Below are 24,235 nucleotides of genomic sequence, written 5' to 3'. Positions count from 1 at the left end.
TTCTTCTCCAGTTTGTGGAATCATTGGCGCATCAGTTTATATGTCAGTGATTGATTATTTCATTATATATATATTTTTTATTTCTATTTCTTTTCTTCTTTTTATTGTTCTTGTTTTGTCTGGACCATAATTGTGTCTAAATAAAGAGATTGATTGATTTATTTTTTTTGTAATGGCAGGAAGCAGCGAATGCGTTTGCGCCAACCGCTGGGCGACGTCGGAGCGGACCGACCGTGGAGCGGACCGACCGTGGAGCGGACCGACCGTGGAGCGGACCATAGATCTACTGTAACAACCCGCTTGGGAGCAAAGGTCTACAGCGTGAAATATAGCTGGTGTGTTATGTTAAATGCCAGGCTTGTTCTCAGTGGCTGGGCTTTATTGTGGTAGCCTTTAGTTATACTGTAGCTCAGTCAGCTGACATTTAATGCTCAGCCATTACTCTGCTGCTGCTTTGGTCCAGCCATCCTTGTTACGGCTCCAAATATGAACAGACAGTTGTGACAGCTGGCCCAACCACATGTGACAAGGCTTTTAGATCTTTATGCTTTAATTATTCCCTCCCTTGAGACCAGTATTGACATTTAATGTTTTAACACTGAGACCCTATAAACCAGTTATCCATCTCACTGAAGCAGCCGAGGGAGGAAAAAGGTGCTTAATACCTGCTTGTAGTTCTTCAGAATATAACATAGAGTGAATTTTTTGCTTACTGAAAAGTTGCCTCATTTATTTTCTTCATGCTTTTGTAGAAATCTGTGGTTTAAAAGTGTAGTTTTAATCTGTTTACAGCAGTGGTGTCAAACTCATTTTGGGCCAGATAAAGATCCTGAATGCTCTTAAAGGGCCGGTTGTGCCAGAATGCATTGATAAAACCTAAAATACCAATTAATTTTTAAATTAAATGATATTATTCAACATCTTTTCAGTCACTCCAGAATTTGGTGATACTGTTTGTGATTTTTTGCAATAAAAGTCAAAGTGTTTGTGGTAATAATTTGGAAATATTTGTGCTTACTTACCTATGATGGTAAATGCAACTTTTTATATGGACTATAATCTAATATCAATTAATCCTGAGGCACCTGCATAGCACAAGTAAGAAAGTTTTTGAGAAAAATATTAATTTAACTCCCAAATATGTATTAGAACTAAAAACTGCAGCGATTTGTTGATTTTATGTGAATTTCCACAATAATTCTCAAGAAACTGGAGGGACTGACTGATGTGATTTGGCAGTAAAACATAAAAACTGCATTGATTTGATAAATATAATATCTAAGCACATTTAGTGTTTAATCTAGAGGGCCACATAAGAAGCTACGGCGGGCCGGATTTGGCCCACGGGCTTCGAGTTTGACACTTATGGTTCATGCTAAGAAATTAGTGTTGAATAACTTGAAGTAGAAGTTCTGTTACTGTGAGGACTATAAATACCCTGGTGTTTTTTTTTCTTCCTCCATCTCTTATGCGTCTTTATTCCCCTCTCAATCTGTTTCACCTGGTTTGTTCCCACACATTCTCATTTCTCTTGTCGTCTGCGGCTCTAATTTCAGTTGCTGCAGCAACCCACTGGCTCCCACCACTTCTGCCTCCTATGTTGTCTCCCTCGGATCTCTGTTAAGTTCGCTTGAGCTGGTTAATGATTGCTTTTATTTATTTCTTTGTAGAATTCATTTTCAAAGAGTTTTTCTGTTCCTGCTTGTTTGTTTTGCCTTCGCGCTTATTTCAGGCTTTGCTTTTTTAATTTCCTTCCTTTTGTTACGGAACAAAATGGCCTTTTTTTGACCTGAAGCTTGTTCTTCATTTACTAGAAATTTTACTCAAGTAAGCGTAGCGATGCTTCATGATAAAGTTACCAAACTAAAAAGTACTGTGCAGTAGAATTACTCCTAAAAGATCATTTTTTCCAGAATTAATTAACCCTAACTCTGAGTTTACATTCGCACGTGAAAATGGCTGCAAACAGTTGAAAAATTATCCCACTATTCATTTTTGAAAAGTAGAATTGGAGCCAACAAGAAGGCAGCAAGTGGTTTCTGGATGCTAAGTCAACAACAAAACACTTACCTTTATCAGCAGCCATTGTACCGCGCAGAAAGCGGCAAAACTAGCTGACCAAATGTTTTGGAACTCATCCCGGGTTGCTAGGTAACGGGTAGAGTTCCGCTGTTGTTGCTAGGTAACGGGGCAGTGCTGGCTGATTTGTGACGTTACATTCCCGGAGGTTTTCAAAACAGCTCATTTTCCAGACACCAAAAAACCTGAACTTGTTCCCAAAAACTTGATGGGTTGTTTTTCTTTATAAGTACTTGGGTTGTTTTTAGAAGCAGTAGAAACACACAAAAAAGTACAAAGATAGGAATTTTGAGTAATATGTCCCCTTTAAGGGAAAGCAGAATTTGGACAAGTGTGTAATGTTTGTAAAAAAAACAAAACAAGTACCACTCTTTGCTTGTTTTGTTGTTTCATGTTTTACCTGCCTCCATCTGTCTGTCTGTTGCCACCATCTTGGTGTCTGCCAGAGAAGGAAGAGCTTCTCTGGTGGATTTGATTGGCTCTTCAGAGATTGGAAAGTGCCTGCCTGCCTGTCTTAAATTACTTCATTAAAGAGAGTGATAATCTCAGAGGGGGGCTGCACCAAAGGCATCCTTCACTTCAGGCGATTTAGACAAAAGACGACACAATGAGAATACTTAATTTGAGTCATTTCAAATGGCCGAAAAGACAGAAAATGAAGTTTTGGGCTGAAAGTTTGACAGCAGTGGGAGTATTCCTCGAGACAGAAGAATTAGTCGTCTTGGAGTGTAGCTGTTTGTTACGGTCCCAGACTCACAGTGAACATCTGAAATGTCACTGAGGGAGTGTGTGTGTGCGTGTGTGTGTGTGCGTGGGTGTGCGTGTGTGTGTGTGTGTGTGTGTGTGTGTGTGTGTGTGTGCAGCATCTTTATCTGCCTGGCATTTTCCTCCTTCAGAGCTGACCGTAGTACTAAGCGCCATCTGATAACCCTCGCAAAAAGGCTCAGCGCTGTGAACGAATATTGAGGGGAACACATGTAACCTTAACATGAATTAGGAGGGTTGGGGCTGGAAAGGGGACACACAGGGTTCTGTCACCTCCAGTAACACCTCCAATCATTTTGTTGGCGTAATCTTAATAGTTCTTCGGGAGCGCGGTTGAGTCCTCTGCTGCTGACTTTCTGTGAACTCCTGTGTGCAGGTCTCAAATCCAACTGGTGGCTGATGATTACTACACAAAGATACGACAACATCCCACTTATTTGGTATTTTTCTGGCGGCTGTAACTTTGCAGTTGTTATCTTTTTTTTTTTTTCACTTCAGAAGTGCAGAAATAGCTGTTGGCATTTAGGTGTCAAGCAGAGCGTTTCGTCTGCAGGAAGTCTACATCTACGATTATCTCAACCGTGGGGTTCTTCTTAGAAAAAAATAGAACAAAACATGATCTGCTGTAGCTGGAAGATAGCAGAAAATTGATTATCTCTTACAAAAACAATGAGCTGAAATGATGTTATCATCATAATATGTAACTTTTAGAGGAAAAAATTTTCTTTGACATGTTTGTTAATACTGTCACCATGTCATAACAGCACAATATGACACAGATAATCTGTAAAAAGACGGACATCATCCACCTTCTTCCTCTGTTATTACTGCTGTCTGAAGAAATGCACCGATCTTTTCCACACTGCAAAAACACAAAATCCTACCAAGTGTTTTTGGTCTCGTTTCTAGTTTAAATATATTAGCACACTTGAAATAAGACAAACTAACTTAAAAGTAACTTTTCAGCAAGATATACACACTTGTTTTGAGTAAATAATTCCTTAATATTGATTAAAAAGTGCTAGATTCATTGGCAGATAAATTAACTTATGGGAAAAGTGTCTTGTTAAAGTGAAATAATCTGCAAATGAAACTAGTACTTCTTAATCGATATTAATGAATTATTGACTTAAATAAAATGTCTATATCTATAAGTTAGTTTTGTCTTATTTCAAGTGTACTAAGATATTGAACTAGAAACTAGACCAGAAATACTTGGTAAGAACAAAAACAACCAATCAGAGCCAGAAGGCAGGCCTTAGCGCTGCCAATCACCTCATGTACTCGTTGCTAAATGTGCTAATGTAGAGGAATAATTATGTTAATAGTTAGTAAGTATGTTATTTGGCTGTTTTGCACTAAGGCAGGTTTTAGTAAAATGAATTGTACTGTGTCACTCTGACCTGGGAATTCAGGAAGGAATTCAGATCTGGAGAAATAAGACGTTTGAAGCGCCTCAGCTGTGGACGATTCCAGGAAACTTTCACAGCACTTCAACAAAAGTCTAGAGATCTGGACTGCTTGAAAACTCTATGCACACAGACAGACATGAGTATAAATATGCCTCGCTCTCACTGAGAGCTGGGAGTTTCTGTGAGAATATGTGAGCACGAAGAAAGTGTGTAAATGCTCCAACGTTGATCCAAATAAAACGAGCTTATCTACATTGGGTTTCTGAACCAAATGTGCCACTTACATATTGTTTCTATTAAAAAAAAGACCATGATTACTTCCGTCCAAACATCCTGATCGGGGGATACAAAGTACTTATTATTTTCCTAGTAATTTCTATCGTTTTTTTCAAGTTCATAATTTATATTGGCGCCATGTTTGTTTCTTCATGAGCGTGAAGCGCATGCGCAGTGCTGAATACAAATATGACGCAGTTTCTACGTTTGCGTTTTAATTAAGATCCGTCTTGCACCTGGCGGCACGGAGACATGAAGCCAAAAAAACCGTTTCTTATGATCTCCTAAGATCACAAAAGAATCATCGACGCCCAGCCTAAATGATGGAAAACTGTTGTTGATCTACCTCATAATATTCTCCGTGTTGATGCGGCTTCGTAACTTGGCGTCGACCTGCTTCAGCTAGAGTGGGCGAGTAGCCCGCAGGAACGCCATGTTTGAAATGGCTGCCTTTGTTATCTGGCAAGTTATTTTTCAGAAACATTATTCGAAGTTTTGTCCTTGAAGTTACTGAAGCAATTTTTGTGTTAAAATAGAGCAGCAGCAGAAGAGGAGCGACATGGCCATGGCGTCTCGGCTCCTTGTTTGTTTGGCTGCTGGCGTCCCTGAAATATCCGAGACAAAAAATGGCGTCTGGAACTAGCAGCATCCCGATTATGTATAGACCAAGATGATCTACAATGATGTTGAGGATCGCTTCCGTCGACCTGAGGAATCCCTACAAGGTGCCTGGCGGATCCGCCCAACCCGTCAAAGATTGGTAAAAGGCAAATAACTGTTCCAATGGCGGATCCAGAAGACATCTCCAGAAGATATCTCGGGGTAGGAGCTGTTGCGGGTTTTGATATGCTTCACGCTGCTGAAGGCTAACGCTGCTGAAGGCTAACGCCAGGCATCTCGCTTGCTGGTTTGGTTTGACTCCGCCACGAGTCAATGAACTGAGAAGGATTCTTCTGTTGTAATCCTTCAGTTTTTTGGGAGTTTTGTGCTGTTTGAAACGCAGGTCTTATGACCGTTAGAAATTTAGGTGTAATTGGTCTGTTGGAATCGGAAGTTCATAATTTGAAAACCAGATGTTATGTGAAAAGATGGCTGCCAAGTATTTGGCAAATACACCGCAGTGAAGTTAGTTTCAAGTTGGATATTCGATATTCGAGCTCCGCAGAGTAAGCGTATCCGTTTTATGAACGCTAATGTCGGCCAGAGGTTCTCCAACGCTCCCGGCCAAAGCCCCCGAAGGTTCACTTAGGGGACTATCAAGAAATTACCGAACCTAACACTCCTGTCAAACAAATGCTAATAAATGCCTTGAATTGTAACCAACTGTCAGTACTAATTCATGCTTTTAAATGAGACACTATCATCTATTAATTTTAAGTTTTGTACAATATTTTCAATAATTTTAATATTAAATAATGTTTTCTTCAATAGCTTCCAAGTCATCTGACCTATTGACTCAAATTCACTTTGAAATAATTATACTAGTCTCTATAGATGTGGCACAGACTTTTGTTTTCCATTTTTAGCCATTTTCTATTTTTTAGGAATTATTTTTGTCAAAATGGTGTTTTTCTAAAATAGCTTCCAGGTCATGTGACCTGTTGACTCAAAATCACTTTAAAATTTTTATACTAGCCTCTATAGATGGGGCACCGAATTTTGTTTTCCATTTTCACTCAATTTTAATTTTTTAGGAATTTTTTTGGTCAAAATTGAGTGTTTTTCTTCAATAGCTTCTAGGTCATGTGACCAATTGACCCAGAATCACTTTGAAATTATTAGAATAGTCTCTATAGATGGGAAACAAACATTTGTTTTCCATTTTTAGCCATTTTCCATTTTTTAACAAATTTTTTCATCAAAAATGAGTTTTTCTTCAATAGCTTCCAGGTCATGTGACCTGTTGACTCAAAATCACTTTGAACTAATTCTACCAGTCTCTATAGATGGGGCACAGACTTTTGTTTTCCATTTTTTTTTAGCCATTTTCCATTGTTTTACATAATTTAAATTTACAAATGTTAAAAATTACTGGTGTTTAATAGCTTAAATTTCATGTGACCCACTGACGAGGAATAAGTGTTAAATGGAATAAAAATAATTGTGCCCTACCTTTTCAGTCTGGTAGAATAATTTCACATTGATTTTGTGTTAATAAGACCCATAAGCTGTTGAAGAAAAATCAATCAATCAATCAATCATCTACCCTTGTCCGCAGTCAGGTTGCTGGGTCAGCAGAGGCCCAGACTTCCGTCTCCCAGCCACTTCTTCCAGCTTCTCCAGGGGGATCCCAAGGCGTTCCCAGGCCAGCCAAGAAGCATAGTTCCTCCAGCGTGTCCTGGGTCTTCCTGTGGGCCTCCTCCTGGTAGGACGTGCCCAAATGACCTCACTAGGGAGGTGTTGAGAAGGCATCCTAATCTGATGCCTGACCCACCTCAGCTGACTCCTCTCGAAGTGAAAAATCAGCGGCTCTTCTCTGAGTCCCTCCTGATGACTGAGCTTCTCATCCCATCACTAAGGGAGAGCCCAGACAACGTATGGAAAAAAATAATTTTGGCCGCTTGTGTTTGTGATCTTGTTCTTTCAGTCAAGACCCTTAGATCTATGCCGTAGATGAAGGTAGGGACGTAGATCGACTGGCAAATGGAGACCTTTGCTTTTTGATCCAGCTGTCTCTTCACCACGACAGACTGGTCCAGCGCCCACTTTACTGCAGACGCTGCGCCAATCCGTCTATTGATCTCCTGTTCCATTTTCCCCCTCATTCTTGATGTTATGGATTCTGTATTTTCCTCCATCTCTTTTAGCCTCTTTCATCTGCTTAACACGCTGTAGCATACATAACCATGTTTAAATGTGACTGCTGGCAGTCGTATGTAAACAGACTGAAACTGATTAGAGTACCGTTTAGGGAGGGTCCAGATTGCAGAGATGAATAAAAAGCTAAACTTGCTACAATCTTTGCCTCACTTGGCTTCTTGTCACTTGGCCCCAGCGCTGGATGGTGAATGTAACCTAAGAAGCATGATGTTCCATTTGGATGATATGTATGGATTGTGAAATTTGATAATCTTTTAGCATTAAAGCTTATTTTTATATTTAACCAAATCTCATTATTTCTCAAGGTCATTTACAATGAGTGGTTCTGGTCGGGTCCTGAAACTGGTTAACGGACATGGGTGGTGAACAGAGACAGAAATGAATAAACTCCAACAATGAACAAGATCCTAAAATGCTTAAACTCCTCCACTTGGGTCAGGACAATCTTCCCTGACCCAAATAAGGTACTCTACCCTTTTTCAGCTCAAGACCATGGACTTGGATCTGGAGGTAATGATCCTCCTCCCGGTCGCTTCACACTGGTCTGCATACTGCTCCAGTAAAGCTGTAGATCATGACCTGATGAAGCCAGTAGGGCCACATCATCTGCCAAAAGCAGAGGCGTGATCCCAAGGCCACCAAAATTAATCCCTTCAAAACCCTGGTTGTGCAGAACGTGGCCTCGGACAGAAAATCCCCAATCAAAAAATCTAATAATTTTATTTATATATCACATTTCAACAACAAGGCATTTCAAAGAGCTTTACACCATTAAAATACAAAGTCATAGAAACGCAGCCAACAACTGAAACGTGACATTTTCTCACTACATATCAGATTAATTAATGTTTCATTAATTAACGCATGGCTCTCATCTCGAGTCATGTGATGTGATGAGACTATTTCTAGTTAGAACCTCTCAACCTCACACACCAGCTCAGGCTCCCACCAGAGAAGTGACTTTCCATGCCCAGTGATGAAACGTCCATCACCCAGGGTCAGAAGGTCAAGGTCCCCTCCCTCGGCCTTCTAACATCCCACATTGCACCCAGCCCTTTTGGCCCCTCCCACAGGTGGTGAGCCCATGGGAAAGGGAACCCACTTTGGGCTGAGCCTGGCCAGACTCCATGTGTTTTGGCACCAGATGCTTGCTAACTCCAAGCTCCAGGGTGGTGACCTGTGTCCAGGTGAGGGGACAATGTATCCATTGATTGTGCTCTTCATAAAGGGTCTTTGGGCTGCTCTTTGTCTGGTTCATCACCTAGGACCTCTAGCATTGGGTGACCCTACAAAGGTTATGAAGCCTCTGACGGCATAACTCCTAGAGTCACTTCGACACTCAAACCCTTTCATCATAAGGTGGCAGCCTATGGAGAGGTGAAGAGAAAATAGGAAACATATTTTTAAATATAAAATTGCCTAAAAAATAAAAAAATGAGTCAAAATGAATTAAAAATGAGTGTACCTCATCTCTCCAGTCTATTAAAACAATTTTACATTGATTTTGAGTAATTGGGTCATAGTTTAGTGAGAACTCCTGCCCGTGTTCTCACATAACACCAGTTTTAAAGTCCCTACACTGGCTCTCTGTAGCTCAGAGGATAGACTTTAAAATACTGTTGTTGGTTTATAAATCACTGAACGATTTAGCAGCACAATACATTAAAGATCTGCTGTTGTATCAACCTTCCAGACCCCTCAGGTCTTCTGGTTCTGCTCTGCATCCAGAACCAAACGAGGAGAAGCGGCATTCAGCTTCCATGCACCACAAATTTGGAACAAACTTCCAGAAAACTGTAAAACAGCTGAAACACTGACATCCTTTAAATCTAGACTAAAAACTAAAGGTTTTTTTTTAATTTAATCAATTACGAATTTAATGACTGCTCTTGACTTAATGTAATGTTTTGTTTGTTCTATGTTGCATGACTGTGTGTTATTACATAAAGCATTTTGAAATGCCTTGATGGTGAAATGTGCTGTACAAATAACATTTGATTGATTGATGACTTAAAAGAGAATATAAAAATACCTAAATTGTAAAAAGAACTCAAATCGAATATAAATGAGTGTGCCTCATCTATGCAGACTGGTTCTGGGTAAATGGGTCACAAGACCTGGAAGCTATTGAAGAAAAATATTAAATTTTGACATTTCTTAAAAAAAAAAAAAAAAAAAAAAAGGAACAAATGGTTGTGCCTCATCTATACTGGATACTAGAACAATTTCACACTGGTTCTCGGTCCATGGGTCACGAGACCTGGAAGCTATTGAAGAAAAACACTCAATTTTGACCAAATAAATTGTAAATGGCTTAAAATGGAAAACAAAAGTCTGTGTCCCATCTATAGAGACTAGTAGAATTAGTTCAAGAGTAAATGGGTCATATGACCTGGGAGCTATTGAAGAAAACAATATTTAATATTAAAACTATTAAATATATTCTGTATGACTTCAAAATTTAAGAGATATTGTGTCTCATGTAAATGTATGAATTAGCACTGACATTTACTCAGTTGTTCACAATTCAAGGCATTTATTAAAACATTTTGACAGGAGTGTTTGGTTCGGTAATTTGTTGACAGTCCCTAAGGTTACCTTCGGCCGCTTGGGCTGGGAGCGGCGAACCGCTGGCCGACATTAGCGTTCATAAATCGGTCAACCTTGAGCTAAATGCCGCTTAGTCCGCGGAGCTAGCATATTGAATATCCAACTTGAAACTAAATCCACTGCGGTGGCAAATACAGTTAAGAATGAAGTCATTTAGCTTAAGCATAGTAAGCTAGTTTACTATAAGCCTTAATTTGGGTGAAAATTCTCATTTACATTTGAACATGCATACCTTTTTCATTTTTTGTATCTACTTAATAATTTGAAATAAAGCCACGGTCTATACTTTAATAACTCAACAACTAGATAAAATTTTATTTACGTTCAACAATTTAAATGAAAACATGAAAACTGATTTAGTTTTACGCTGAAGCGATGCGCGGACTCCTGCAATTTTATTTCTTCTGGACGACGAGTCAACAGCAAGATCTTCTGGTGCTGAAGATCAGAGGTCACAGAGGTAATGTTCACACTGTCTAATCCATCTCTTATTTTTAGGTTTTCAGCTGAAATTAACTCCATGTTTTTTTTTTTCAAGATGATCCAGTGGGACCAATCTTCAGTGTTTGTTTTTAACCCAGTTTCTCTCCTAGACTAAGCTACTGGCTGACTTTTTGTTGCACTTAACTATTTTGTTTCTTAGATAAAGCCACCAAAGGAGTTTCTACTGCAACTAATTTTCTTTTCTCCTGTAGAAAAACTGCTGGAGTAACTTGCTTTTTCTCTCTCTGCTCTTTTCTTTCCAAATCCCCTAGGGGTAGTGACAGATGGCCTTTCTTACAGAGGCAACTTCTGGTTCTGCTGTAGGGTTCTTCTTGTTAAAGGGAAACATTTCCTCTCCACTGTCACTACATGCATCCTCAATATGAGGCATTGCTTTAGCTTACTCAACTTTTAACCAATTTAAACAATTGGTGCAGTGTTCATTTTTAGAAAGTCTTCCTGTTAAAGTGAAGTTTTTTTCCTCCACTGCCACCACATGAATCCTCATTAAGCTTATTTTTCTTTCAACCAATTTAAACAAATGGTGCAGTGTTCATTTTTGGAAAGTCTTCCTGTTAAAGGGAGGTTTTTCCTTTCCACTGCAACTACATGTGCGTTCAGTGTAAGGCATTGCCTAAGCTTACTTTTGTTGCTTTTAACCAATTTAAATTGCTGCAGTGTTTATTTTCTTGGAAAGACTTCCTGTTAAAGGGAAGTTTGTTTGTTTTCACCACATGCTTCCTCAGTGAGAGGCTTTGCTTTAGCTCACTTTTAACAAATACTTGATAACTGCAGTGCTTTTTTGTTTGTAAAGTCTTCCTGTTAAAGGGATTTTCCCTGTCCATTGTCAACACATGCATCCACAGCATATCTATGCTGATGGAAAATAGTTTTTAGCTCATGGTTGGGGAATTTAAGGCCTTAACACCACATGGCATATGGACTGAGAAGATGTGGAAACTGATCAACCATGTTTGTTGAGATGGAGACTCTGAAGACATGCGATGGCCTCAAACATTTGGGAAATGTGGATATCAAAATGGTTCCCATGGTACTGGACTTGGAACTAAACAGTAGGAAATGTGGCTTTCTTTTTCCTGTAGTCACTCCTCAGGGATTTGACGTCATCGGATGAGGAAATAACAAGTGCAACGACGCGGTCAATCCATTACACGCAGGAAAAATTTGCAAAAATGGTATGTGAAAAGTATGTTTTCTGATCATGGGTATGGTAACTGGAATGGATTTTGGAATCACTCGGCACAGGAAAAACACGGTAGGCTATATGAAATGTATGTGTTCTGATTTTGGGTACAGCAATCAGAACAGATCTTGAAGATGCAGGAAAAACACGGAAGGCTATATGAAATGTATGTGTTCTGATCTTGAGTACTGTTTGAAATGTGTGTTGTAAGTTATAAATGCATGTGTAGAATCCATTATCTCTAAAGATGACACCCTCGACTACACCTGAGAACGACAGATGGAAAATGCCATCATCGATCAACAGAAAAGGCCTCCTTCGCACCCCTGACCTTAGTGGCCCTACCACTGAGATCAGTAGCCTTTCTCAAGGAACAAATGGTTCCTTGAGAAAGGAACCATTTGGTCATGTGGTCTTAGGCCTGCGCCCCGAGGGCTCAGCCCTCGTCCCCCAGCCTCTGGCGAGCCTGGGCCCGAGTGCTCAGCCCATGTCCCCGGCCTCTGGCGAGCCTGGGCCCGAGTGCTCAGCCCATGTCCCCGGCCTCTGGCGAGCCTGGGCCCGAGTGCTCAGCCCTCTTCCCCGGCCTCTGGCGAGCCTGGGCCCGAGGGCTCAGCCCTCTTCCCCGGCCTCTGGCGAGCCTGGGCCCGAGGGCTCAGCCCTCGTCCCCGGCCTCTGGCGAGCCTGCGCCCCGAGGGCTCAGCCCTCGTCCCCGGCCTCTGGCGAGCCTGCGCCCCGAGGGCTCAGCCCTCATCCCCCGGCCTCTGGCGAGCCTGCGCTTCGAGGGCTCAGCCCTCGTCCCCCGGCCTCTGGCGAGCCTGCGCCTCGAGGGCTCAGCCCTCGTCCCCCGGCCTCTGGCGAGCCTGCGCCTCGAGGGCTCAGCCCTCGTCCCCCGGCCTCTGGCGAGCCTGCGCCTCGAGGGCTCAGCCCTCGTCCCCCGGCCTCTGGCGAGCCTGCGCCTCGAGGGCTCAGCCCTCGTCCCCCGGCCTCTGGCGAGCCTGCGCCTCGAGGGCTCAGCCCTCGTCCCCCGGCCTCTGGCGAGCCTCAACCCGAGGGCTCAGCCCTCGTCCCCGGCCTCTGGCGAGCCTGCGCCCCGAGGGCTCAGCCCTCGTCCCCCGGCCTCTGGCGAGCCTGCGCCCCGAGGGCTCAGCCCTCTTCCCCGGCCTCTGGCGAGCCTGGGCCCGAGGGCTCAGCCCTCTTCCCCGGCCTCTGGCGAGCCTCAACCCGAGGGCTCAGCCCTCGTCCCCCGGCCTCTGGCGAGCCTCAACCCGAGGGCTCAGCCCTCGTCCCCCGGCCTCTGGCGAGCCTGCGCCCCGAGGGCTCAGCCCTTGTCCCCCGGCCTCTGGCGAGCCTGCGCCCCGAGGGCTCAGCCCTCGTCCCCCGGCCTCTGGCGAGCCTGCGCCCCGAGGGCTCAGCCCTCGTCCCCCGGCCTCTGGCGAGCCTGCGCCCCGAGGGCTCAGCCCTCGTTCCCCGGCCTCTGGCGAGCCTGGGCCCGAGGGCTCAGCCCTCTTCCCCGGCCTCTGGCGAGCCTCAACCCGAGGGCTCAGCCCTCGTCCCCCGGCCTCTGGCGAGCCTCAACCCGAGCCCTCGTCCCCCGGCCTCTGGCGAGCCTGCGCCCCGAGGGCTCAGCCCTCGTCCCCCGGCCTCTGGCGAGCCTGCGCCCCGAGGGCTCAGCCCTCGTCCCCGGCCTCTGGCGAGCCTGCGCCCCGAGGGCTCAGCCCTCGTCCCCGGCCTCTGGCGAGCCTCAACCCGAGGGCTCAGCCCTCGTCCTGGTCCTCGTCCCCAGACTGGGTCCGAGGTCTGTGGCTGGGGTTCTTTTTTTACCCCGAATTTCCCCTTACAACAATCTTACAATGTTGCTTGCGACGTTGTAAGATTGCCAGAGAGTCCTCCCAGAGGCCTGGGGACAAGAGCTGGCTCTCGGACCCTGTCCTCGCAGAGGCCTGGGGACGAGAGCTAGCTCTCGGACCATCGCCCTAACCTTATCCCTACCCATATCCTAACCCTTTCACCTGGGAGACCAGGGTTCGAATCCAGGCTGATTCAAAAGTAAAAGATAAAACTGTGATATTGAGCCATTCAAAGAGAGAGACTCTCTTCCCTACTGCCGCCCTCTGGATCCCAGCAGGACAGTGAAGGCGGGACTGGCCATGGAGAAGAAAGTTGCTTATAAGTGTGAAAATACTATCACAAATCATTCAAGTAGCACTGAAGACATATTTGAAGTATATGTCAAGTTGTAGTACAGGGTTACATTATAGTTGAAAACAAGGCACATACAGTAGGTGGACTTTTTTTTCTATTGAGAAGTATGGACTCATTCTTCTCAATAGAGGGAGGACTGTTTTCTACATTGGGAACAAACTCACATTTAGTGAGTGTTCTTTACATTTCACCATCTCTAACATTTAACTGTTGGAACAAGTAGCACGTTTTCTTTTTTTAATCTCTGCTCATGAATTTTTAATGGTACAACATTCAGGGTTTTGCGACAACCTGTCACAATTGTCCTGAAGTCTGTAACTAATTTGCATAAAGACGTATTTACCTCACTTTTATGTAATATTCTGGCTTTTAAAGAAGTAGCAAAATATTCTACCAATTAGTAAATAAAGATAAATTGAGAAATCCCCTAAAACAAGAGAATTGTCGTCTGATTTAATAGTTTATACATTAAATCCTGTCTTACAGTCAAAATGGAGCTTTTTAAAGGAGCTAAAACTCTTCTACATTTAAAATAAAATAAAAAAACCACATCATTAGGACATGGGAAGTATCAGATGAAGACACGGTAATAATTGCTTTGTGAAAAGACATTTTCAATTAAAGATGACCCTGGACTGCTACCTGTTCCTGACCTTGTCTTGTAGCTTTTTGCCTCAGTGGTTCCTGCAGAAGTGTCTTAGTCTCAGGCTTCCTTACGTAGCGGGAAGCTACACAATGTGACATTTGTTAAGAACAATGAATATTATTCCCTGCGGTGAAGACGAGCCGCTGTGGGCCGGGATGCCAGTTCTGACCCTCTGCCGCATTACGCCCAGCAGAACATGACAGTTTGACACGTTAAGGGAACGGTCGATCTTAATTGGCTCGTCTTCTGTCTGGAGTTTCAGTTTCATTAGTTTATGCCGATGCAAAGGCACTTTTAAGCAACAGCATTATGCTTTGCTTTGATCTCTGATTCATCGGGACACAAATCTCAGAGGATGCGATTTTATTTCCTGTATTCTTTCACACAGCAGAAATGTTTGTTTCTTTACACTTTGTTGAATCGAGTAGATGTGAGCGAATTGATCCACAGTTTTAGAATCACTGGAAATTTTATTTTATTTTTGTATTTTGCTTTCTCAAAACCAACTTCTAAACCTTTTTCTTTGGTTTGCTCTCAGCATTTGTTTAGGAAAATGATGTTAATAGGGTATTAAAGTGTTTTATAAGTATCTTTAAGCTTTATCCAAATTCTGTCCTGGGTTGAACAAAATAACTCAAAGGAAAAACGATTAACAGATTCTGTTTTAGGACATTGATATCGAAATTCTGATTTTAATCTCTGAATTTAGAATTAATTTAATTTAGACTTTTTTTTCCTTTTTTTCCTTAGAATTCTTAATTTAATCTCAGAATTCAGGATTCTGACTTTTTTTTTCTCAGAATTCTGAATTTATCTCAGAATTTCTACATTTTTTCCTCAGAATTTTAAAGAAATTCTGAAGAGTAAAGTTTGACTTTTGAAATCAGAAGAGTAAAGTTAGAATTTATATTTGTTTTAAATTCTGAGATTGAAATCAGAATTTTCTTTTCTTCAGTGGCCATTATCCTCATATGTATATTTTTAATTCACGACAGAGTGACAGCTTTAACAAATATGTAAAAATAAATAAATTGTAAAAAATAAAGTTTCATACTGCAGGTAGGGACATTTTTAAATAATTTACCACCACTATGCAATAGCTGTCGCATATTGCAACCAGTTGGAGATATAATGAAATGATCAGAACATAATGGTAGTCGTCCATTTTGTATTGAGGGTCTGAAAGAGGAACCTAAAAAACTGGATACATACCCAAAGATTAGCATTTATCACATCTATTTTTGCTCATTGAATGTTATGGATTATTACTGAAATTTTCTTTCTCTGCTACATGGAGATTCTCTTTTTGTGCCAACTTTTCTGCACTAAGTGCATGACTGAGTCATTCCTCAATGTTGTCGTAAAAATCTATTGATAAAAGCCCAATTTTTCAAAGATGTATGACATTCATTTCACTGCAGAACCTCAGGTAAAATAGCTAAATTTAAGCATCCGGCAGGCAGCCGTTGTTGATAAAATGCCATCCAGCAGTAAGGAGGGGGGTGTGGAAGGATGATGAGATTGTCCTTTGCTGAAATGAGGCATTGATGGTATCTGGGGAGGTGCAGAAAGCGCCGTTACCCAAGGCTACGTTTTCTGCTACAAAGAAAATCGACATGATTCCACACTATAATTCAGATTTGAGGAAAAACAAATAAGGATGATGTGGAAGATCAAGGATTTTGGTTTATTTTTTCAGCTTTATTAGTTCCACTTTTCTGGTTGCTCCGTAAATAAATTTCACAGTACTTCTTCTCCTGCATACTTTGGGCCATTTTCATCTTTTATACTATTCAGCTTGCTCTCCTAAAGCCGGCTATATCGTTTGGTATTCATAACCTTCATACTTTTTAATATTCAGCTTTTTATGAATTTTACTCCCCATGGGGGAAACAGCTCCATCCTGTGGCAGAATTGAGAATTACAATATAAAATGTCCGTTGTGTTTTACAGTGGATGTCTCAGGTCCAGTTTCAGCTGTCATGGAGGAAACGAGGCAGCGGCCATTTTGAAGTTGGACAGTTTAACAGCTTTTATGCTATTTAACACCTGGGAATAATTCGAGCTTTATTCGTAGTGCGTGTAGCATGGTTTTTGTAGTCACGGTGCTAAACCATGCCTCCAAACAAGAACCATAAAAAGTTTGGATTTCATTCTGTTTTTATCAGAAGGAATAGGGGAACGTTTCTGTCCTTTTCATATTTTACGGTTTACTTTATTTTTTTAAAGATTTCATGGAATATATCACTGTAACCCAGCATGCTAGTGGTAGCCTATTTGCTATCATTGGTATTTTAGCTAGTTTGAGCTTTTTAGCTAATTTTGGCTTTTACGTGGGTTTTTCACGCTGCATGGACTATTTCTATACCTTTCTGCAAGTCTTCAGAAGTTGGCTTCAAAAGCTTTTTCCATTTTCACCGGAAGCATTGAGCATTCAGCATTCACGCTTGAATGCTGAATGCATTTTCATAGGAAACGAAAATGCATTCATAGGAAATGCACACTTTCTCATTTTAGCTGCATTTCACTGTATTAACATTAAAGCAAACGCAAACATGAATTAAATTATTCAAAAATTGCCTACAATGATCTCCGAGAATAGATGTAACATTTCAATATTAATTTTTCACCTAAATATATTAGGTTATTGTTAGTGATTTTGACCTCTGCTGCTTTTTTTCCCCCTAATTAACTACTACAGAAAGCACACTGGTCATCAGTAGTTTCATGGGGCTTTACTGAAGAACTGTGGTGACAGCTCTGCATTACATTGCAAAACAGCAGTTTCAGAAAATGTAGACTTAAAGAATTAAAGCTATGATTTACAAATGTGGTGTAAAATATTGGATAAATAAACCAAGATATCAGTATTAACTACCTGTATCATAAATGCGGTTTAAACCTGAACAATGTAGAATATTGTCTGGTCATAATTTGGCTAACAGCTAAAGGCTAACAACTTCGAGCTAACGGCTAGCTTAGCTTTAAAAACGAACATTTTAAAAACTACAGACATATAGCAGCAGCCAAACCAGAAGTGAAAAAAAGTGAATATGATTAAAAAGTTTATAAGATATTTTTTTTGACATTATTTTTTTTTGATTGAATAATTGTGAACCAAATCTAACTCCATAAACCAGCAGCCTGCATACATAATGGACCTTACCAAGCTCCGCTCAGAAACGCCCCTCGAAAGTCTCACGTGACTACATGTCTCACAAACAAAGCCTCGCAGTGCTTAGTTTCTATGTGTAATTTCATTTCAACTGACTCTCTGCAGAGTATTTCTGAGTCGATTAGTGTAGCATTTCTGCCGGATTTTCACAAAATATCATCCACAACAATGGACAAGGGAACCAACAAGGGCATGTCTTCTTTTTTGGACGACATCAAGATGTTTGAGCCACGCGATGCCTCCAACATTAGCGTCACAGCTAAATGCTACCGGTCGATGAGGAACACAGCAGATCCTCAGACCCTCAGCATAAATATAGCTGTGGACAAGATCACTGACGCCTATTGTTCTTGCAAGGCTGGGTAAGTCGGACATTCATGGTTTTGAGGGTGATTTCTGTTGGCAAATGTTCATATGTGCCTAGGCTTGATACAAGGTACTTGGAGGCTAACACGATTAGCGTGGCTAACACGATTACAGTTTAGTAAAAAGCCTTTTCAGGCGAAATAAAATCTTTAATGTATGTCAGATACGGTACACATTGCATATTGATCTGTTCAGCTAACGCAAGACTGTAACAGACAGGCTTCAAGGTGGAGAAGTTGTATCGGTACTGCCATTATGCTGTACTTGGCTAAAAGGTTTTCATAATGGATGCGTTTATTATTGACTTTCTTTTTTCATTCACTAAACACAAAGAAAGCAAAGCAATAATACTTACGCCAGCACACACTCCTTTGTTCTTATTGATCCTACAGACAGTTGAGCTGCAAATGCAGTCGTGCACAAGCTTTGATCCAAGCAAGGCTTTCCGTTTCAGATTTTGGAAATCTGTGAATTTTAGTTCCACAAATACGATCAGGATACCTGACATCGCCTGTACAGATACCCCACTGTTGGTGGAGAACCATTCTTTTTCAAGTTCTGACGCAAAAACTTTCTGTCGGTCTGCTAGTTCACAATGTACATTAGCATGTATTTACTACAGTAGCTTGTGTTTGTGAGACGGTCGCGCACATGGTAGCTGCGCTGTGACTTAAATGGGCATTAGCCAATGAAACGCGGCCCCTGTGGTAAGGTCCATGTCCACTCCCTTCCTAACTGCTGTTTTATTTGGTAGCCTTTAGCTGTTAGCTGACTAACGGTGCTGGGCTAACGGCTAACTTAGCTTTAAAAACGGACATTTTGAAAGCTACAGACACATAACAGCAGCCAAACAACACTGTTAGAAGTGATAAGTAACATTCACACAATGATGCCACATTACTATTAAAACTACATGTTATTTTGTTTCCTGCTTTGTCTCTGAGCTTGAACTTGTTGAAGCTAGCAACAGAGTGCATACATGATGTCCACTCCCTCTGAGCAGAGCAGAGATAAAAACAGAATAGAGATGCAGTTAAAGAGAGGCTTTGTTTTTGGTCTCCTTACAAGCCAAAGCTCCTGCTAATTAGCAACCTTTCTGATCCTTGCTAAATGTGTTTGAAATCCTCTAGATGCAGATAATTGAGCTGGAAATGTGTTGCATGACAATATCATGCTGAATGACAAAGCTGAGCACCTCTATTTTTAATCCACTCTCTTTGTCAGACTATTTTTAAAAAACACTTCTGAACGCTTGATTATTTTTTCTGTTTGCGATTTAAGCTTTTCAAATATTTAAGCCACTTTTCGCAGAAATCGAGGCTGAAAATATTCCGAAGACAAATATATCAGAGAGGAGAACTTTTTTCTTCTTCTTGTTGCTGAATAATTGCTTGTGGTTGAAGAATGTACGCTTTTAAATATCCCTCACACATCATCACAGCAAAGTAGGAGAATTTTTCATCGCCACAGGCTGGACGTGTCTGTCCGTGCATCTTAAGTTTTCTATTAGTCAAGCAATGGCTCGAACGTAAGTTTCTGTGTAGCCCGAGTCTCAAATTGATTTTAGTGGTTTATATAAAAATTGATTTACTGACGTGGGTACAGAGATCCCAGGCATGGATTTGTTCCCCGGAGTATGTTGGAGCAGCGAGAAAACGAGGTGAAAAGAGACTCCCTGTTGCTCTATTTGCATTTCAATTATAAATTGCATCATTGCACCAGGTTTGGACACAAAACAGCTCCCCTCTTTCCCTCTCCTGCTTTCTTTAGGCTCCCATATCGGCTCACTTTATGCAGCGTGAAAAATAAACGAAGAAGGTAACAAGTAAAAGTAAGAGTACATTTGGAGAACTGACTGAATCAAAACAGAACATCTAAAAATATTAATTATTTATTTAAAAATTCCAACAGTATTTTTTCCAATCGTTGAATTTTTTTCTGCGGGTTTGAAGCTGCGCTACATGAAATATCTTTCTTTTTTCGTCTTGTTTTTGTTTTGTACATTTTGCATGCTAAGTCAGTTCAGTTACTGTGTTACTCCAGACAATTAGTTCTGGTAGTTTCTTTTCCATCTGTCAAAACGCCACTAATGTAAAAAAAAAAAAATCACAATTTCGCATTTGGTTTTTTCATTAAATAGGAAAAGCAATTAAATTAAGTTTGTCCACTCGGGTAGTTGTTAAAAAACATGGCCGTTTTGTCATTTCTGCCACTTCCTGTAATTCTTTTGTCGTTTCTGCCAATAGTAACATTCGGTTGTTAGTCAGGTAATGTGAAAAATGTTTCCGTTGCAGTTTTGTGAAAAATAAAACATTTATTTTATTGAAATTGGCGTGTTTCATTTTAGTTAATCTATTTTTGTAATTTCAGTTTGTGTCATGGACATTTTTTTCCCCACAGATAAAATTTTTCCTCTGTTCTTTTGAAGCAAAGCCTCATGAAGTTAAATCTTTCTTGGTCGTCTTTTGTTTTTGTTTGTTTTGTTTTGGTTATGCAGGTTAAATCAGTTTTTCTGAACAGTTTTACTCCAGAAAAGTAGTTGTAGTGCTTTGTATTATACGACAAACATAAGCTGGTTTTCTGTTTGTAGCTAACGCTAATGTCGGAAAAACTAAATTTTGTATTTGTGGTGTTCATATTAAATAGGAAACCCTGTTAAAATAAGTTTGTTCACAAAATACATTGCTAAACAACATGGCCGCGCCATCATCCTTCTGCCACTTCCTGTTGTCTTTGTTGTCATTTCTGCCAGCAGTAACATCCAGTTGTTGATGGCGTGATGCAAAAAATGAGTTTCTGCTGCAGTTTTGTGAAATATTTTTCGCAAAAATAATTTTATTGAAATTGGCGCGTTTCCTTTAAGCCAATTTATTTTCTTAATTTAAATTAGCGTAATGGAAATGCAGATACTGACGGCCCAATGTGATCATATCTGGTGCTGGAAGTCAGTTTCAAGGTTTGTTTTCAAAGTAACTTGCAGATTTCTGTCTTCCTTCATGTTCAATACCCCGTGTTATTTAGCTGATTAAAATACAGAGAGGCTGTTTGTACCTGACTGCTTAAATTACTGTGTAAATGGATTGATTTCCACAGCTGGGAGTCACTGAGCTTGAAACATGGTTAGTTCTCACAAGAGGAGATATGAATTTAGATAAATACAGATTTCAGCCACTTTCTTTCTGTTTAGGTTTACGTTTGAAAGCTTCTTCAGTTTTCAATGCAGTAGTGATCCAGGGATCTGGAAAACAAATCAGAAATGCATCAAAACAACGGTTTCAGATGTACTCTGCTCTTTCAGTTTTCCAACACAGATAAGAAAAGAGAAGATTGCAATTAAATTTCCTTTGAAAATCCCTTGCTTGCCATGCTGAGCTGCAGATCTCTGTACAGTAATGAGACTTCTGCTGTGATATTTATGTTGCTCTCCAATCGGCTTTTGTTTCTATCATTAGGTGCTGAAAGGGTCATGCAGAGGAGAAAAGGCTGAACTTGCATATTTGTCCGTTTTAAGCACCAGCATGTTTTCTGATCTTGCAAAACTCATTTCAAATTCCCAGAATGTTTCTGTGTGACTCTGAACAGACTTAAAACTTATTGAACTCACATTGATAACCAATAATAGTCGTGCCAGGAGCCACCAGTTTAAAGCAGGGATAGGATATAAAATATTACAAAACACTTTCAACATCTTGCTGAGAAAATTTGATCCATCGTCCCAAAATGCAAACTTAATTCAAATCACCAAAGGTCTGCTTGGATGCAATATTTGGTCAGCTATTGTATTTAAATTATTAGCCATTTATTAATGTAATATTTGGCCAGTTGGACAAACTCTAACTGTTGCTACATGTATTTAGTGTTGTAGGTTCTGAAGCTGATGGAAATTAGTTGATCTGTTTTTATATTTATCTGTGATGACGATATACTTAGATGAAGTTAAATCTGTGGATGCGAAAGCTACAACGTTGGCTACATTCACACAGCTTCAGCTATTTCATTCTGGAGAGATTCAAACGGAGAAAGAAAGCGATTAAAGGAATTTAATGACAAAATGAACATGAAAATAAAAGTCCTTTGGCGTTCAGGCCCCGGCCAGGGACGTCGAGTTGGACTTCGATAAGCTCGATGGACATTCCGATGCAGCATAGGAAGGAAGATGCAGCCTGAGAGCCGGGAGCAGAAGGTGGAGATGAGGTGGAGGTGGGTTGATCGCAGCTGGTGAGCAGAGGAGGCCATGGGTGGAGGTCCTTTTGAACTGGAGCCTGAACGGTGATTGGCTGGACCGAGGCTTGGACCGGTACTGATAGGTTAATTAATTATAGTGGAGAGGGAGGCGCTGATTGAAGAGCCAGGTGTGACTAGAGTCTTCCAGACTGAACTTTTGTCAAAACTCCAATCGGGTCCGAAATAAGGGAGTAGTGATGAACCTGAACATTCAGAGACGCATAAAGTCAGCTACAAAGTCGGCCTTCTGTCACCTGAAGAACGTTTAAAGGTTTACAGGACTTATGTCTCAGCGAGATCTGTAGAAACTCGTCCATGCGTTTATTTTTTTGTCACACCGAGTGTCCTCTCAGGTCTGCCTAATAAATCAATCAGAAAATTGATCCTGAACGCTGCTGCTACTGTTCTGACTAAAACCAGGAAGTTATAGCGCATCACACCGGTTTTAAAATCCTCCCTCTGGGAGAATAGACTTTAAAATACCGTTGGTTCATAAATCACTGAACGGCTCAGCACCACAACACATTAATGATCTGCTGTTGTCACGGCAACCTTCCAGACCCCTCAGGTCTTCTGGTTCTGCTCTGCATCCCCAGAACCAGAACCAAACACAGAGAACCAGCATTCACCACAAATCTGGAACAAACTTCCAGAAAACTGCAAAACAGCCGAAACACTGAGTTCCTTTAAATGTAGACTGAAAACCCAGCTGGTTAGAGCTGGGTTTAATTTATCAATTAATTGATAAATTAATGAAACATCGATCAACAATCTGATGTGTAACGACGGTAAAATGTCACGTTTCAGTTGTTGACTTTGTGTTTTTATGTGATGTGAAGCACTTTGAAAAGCCTTGTTGCTGAAAGGTACAAATAAAATTAGGTTTGATTTCGATGCCGTCGCACTTTATCAGTCTTTTACATCATCGGTGTGAGACTGGAGTCATATTTCTGCACCAGAAGAAGCCAAACGGTGTAAATCCAGACAAAAACAATGGCTGAACATTATAATTATGAATTTATGAAGGAATCCCTGAATCCAAACAGACCTTTCTGTTTGCAGTCAGTACTTCACAAAACGTCAGTACTTCCACGTGTCCATACGTGTTGTGCTTTCTTTTTATTAGTTTCCCTTGTGATGATAAACTTTACAGTTGATCCATGAATGGCTCCATTAATTATTACTTCCTTAAACATTGCGGCAACGTTCTTCTGTTCTCACAAAAGTCTCAATTCATAGAACGGACAAACGTGTAAAAACATCTGATTTATCAGACTGTGTGTCCCTTTTTCCTTCCGCTTGAAAAATATGCATTACTTTGGGTTTATTTAGCAAATAATGTTCCTGTAAAGTACATTAGTTTGTGGTTATAACACGTTCCAGAGGAAACCTTTGGGAAACACCGTAAAGATGCTGATTTTTCATAGAAATATGGTTCAGAACATCAGCGCAGCAACTGCTTATCCTTAAAAATGCATCTTTCACGGTATAGTCAAAGCTTTAAAATGCAGCGTGGGTATTAACATCATTAAAATGAACCCAGCAATCTCAGTTTTTATGATGTGTAAAGGTACTTGCTCGTATGACTACTTCTCCCGTTTTTAAATCTTCGAAAGCAGGAAATGAGACTCCGAAGCATTAAAGGTGTGTGGCTTTGGCACGGCTGCCTGGTTTTATGGCCGTCTTGAGTGGGCATTAGAGGAGAGGAAATGGGGAGTTTAGAAGACGGTTTGAAACGGGACGAGAGACGGAGGCCATCAGTGATATGCTGAGTGATGGTGATGTTGTTTCGCTGGGGTCAGCGCCACGGTTCAGAGAAGGCCTCCGTCTCCGCCGGTAACTCTTAATCCATCACGCCTCCTGCGGCCCTGGAGCCGACACACTCCAGCGTCCGCCGACCCGCTGCCGAATCCTCGCTCAGCTCCGTCATGCGTGTTCGTTCCTGGCCTTTCCACATCCTGGCTTTCTTTTTC

At 41.2% G+C, this 24,235-nt stretch overlaps 2 protein-coding genes across 10 annotated transcripts in view; both read left to right on the top strand.

The window, feature by feature from the left end:
• LOC145552612 (uncharacterized) overlaps positions 1-355 on the top strand; it is a 45,414-nt gene extending 45,059 nt beyond the window's left edge. For both annotated transcript variants that reach the window (XM_081610249.1, XM_081610250.1), the window contains one exon: positions 180-355. In XM_081610249.1, coding sequence (XP_081466375.1) covers positions 180-281 — 102 coding nt within the window. In that variant the 3' untranslated portion in view covers positions 282-355. The remainder of the gene's footprint in view (positions 1-179) is intronic.
• Positions 356-4,218: 3,863 nt separating this feature from the next.
• The window catches only part of spop (speckle type BTB/POZ protein), an 84,608-nt gene continuing 64,591 nt past the window's right edge, over positions 4,219-24,235 (top strand). For 2 of the 8 annotated variants that reach the window (XR_014088728.1, XM_081610247.1), the window contains exon 1: positions 4,220-5,354. The gene's annotated coding sequence lies outside the window, so the exon portion shown is untranslated. Of the gene's footprint in view, positions 5,355-24,235 lie in introns of all 8 variants that reach the window. The other 6 variants (XR_014088726.1, XR_014088723.1, XR_014088724.1 and 3 more) reach the window with 6 other exon arrangements.

Source organism: Poecilia reticulata, chromosome 8, assembly GCF_904066995.2.
Source record: "Poecilia reticulata chromosome 8, P_reticulata-male-v2, whole genome shotgun sequence".
Classification (NCBI taxonomy): domain Eukaryota; kingdom Metazoa; phylum Chordata; class Actinopteri; order Cyprinodontiformes; family Poeciliidae; genus Poecilia; species Poecilia reticulata.
Note: the sequence above shows the minus strand (reverse complement) of the source record. Positions and strands in the feature narration are given on the sequence as shown.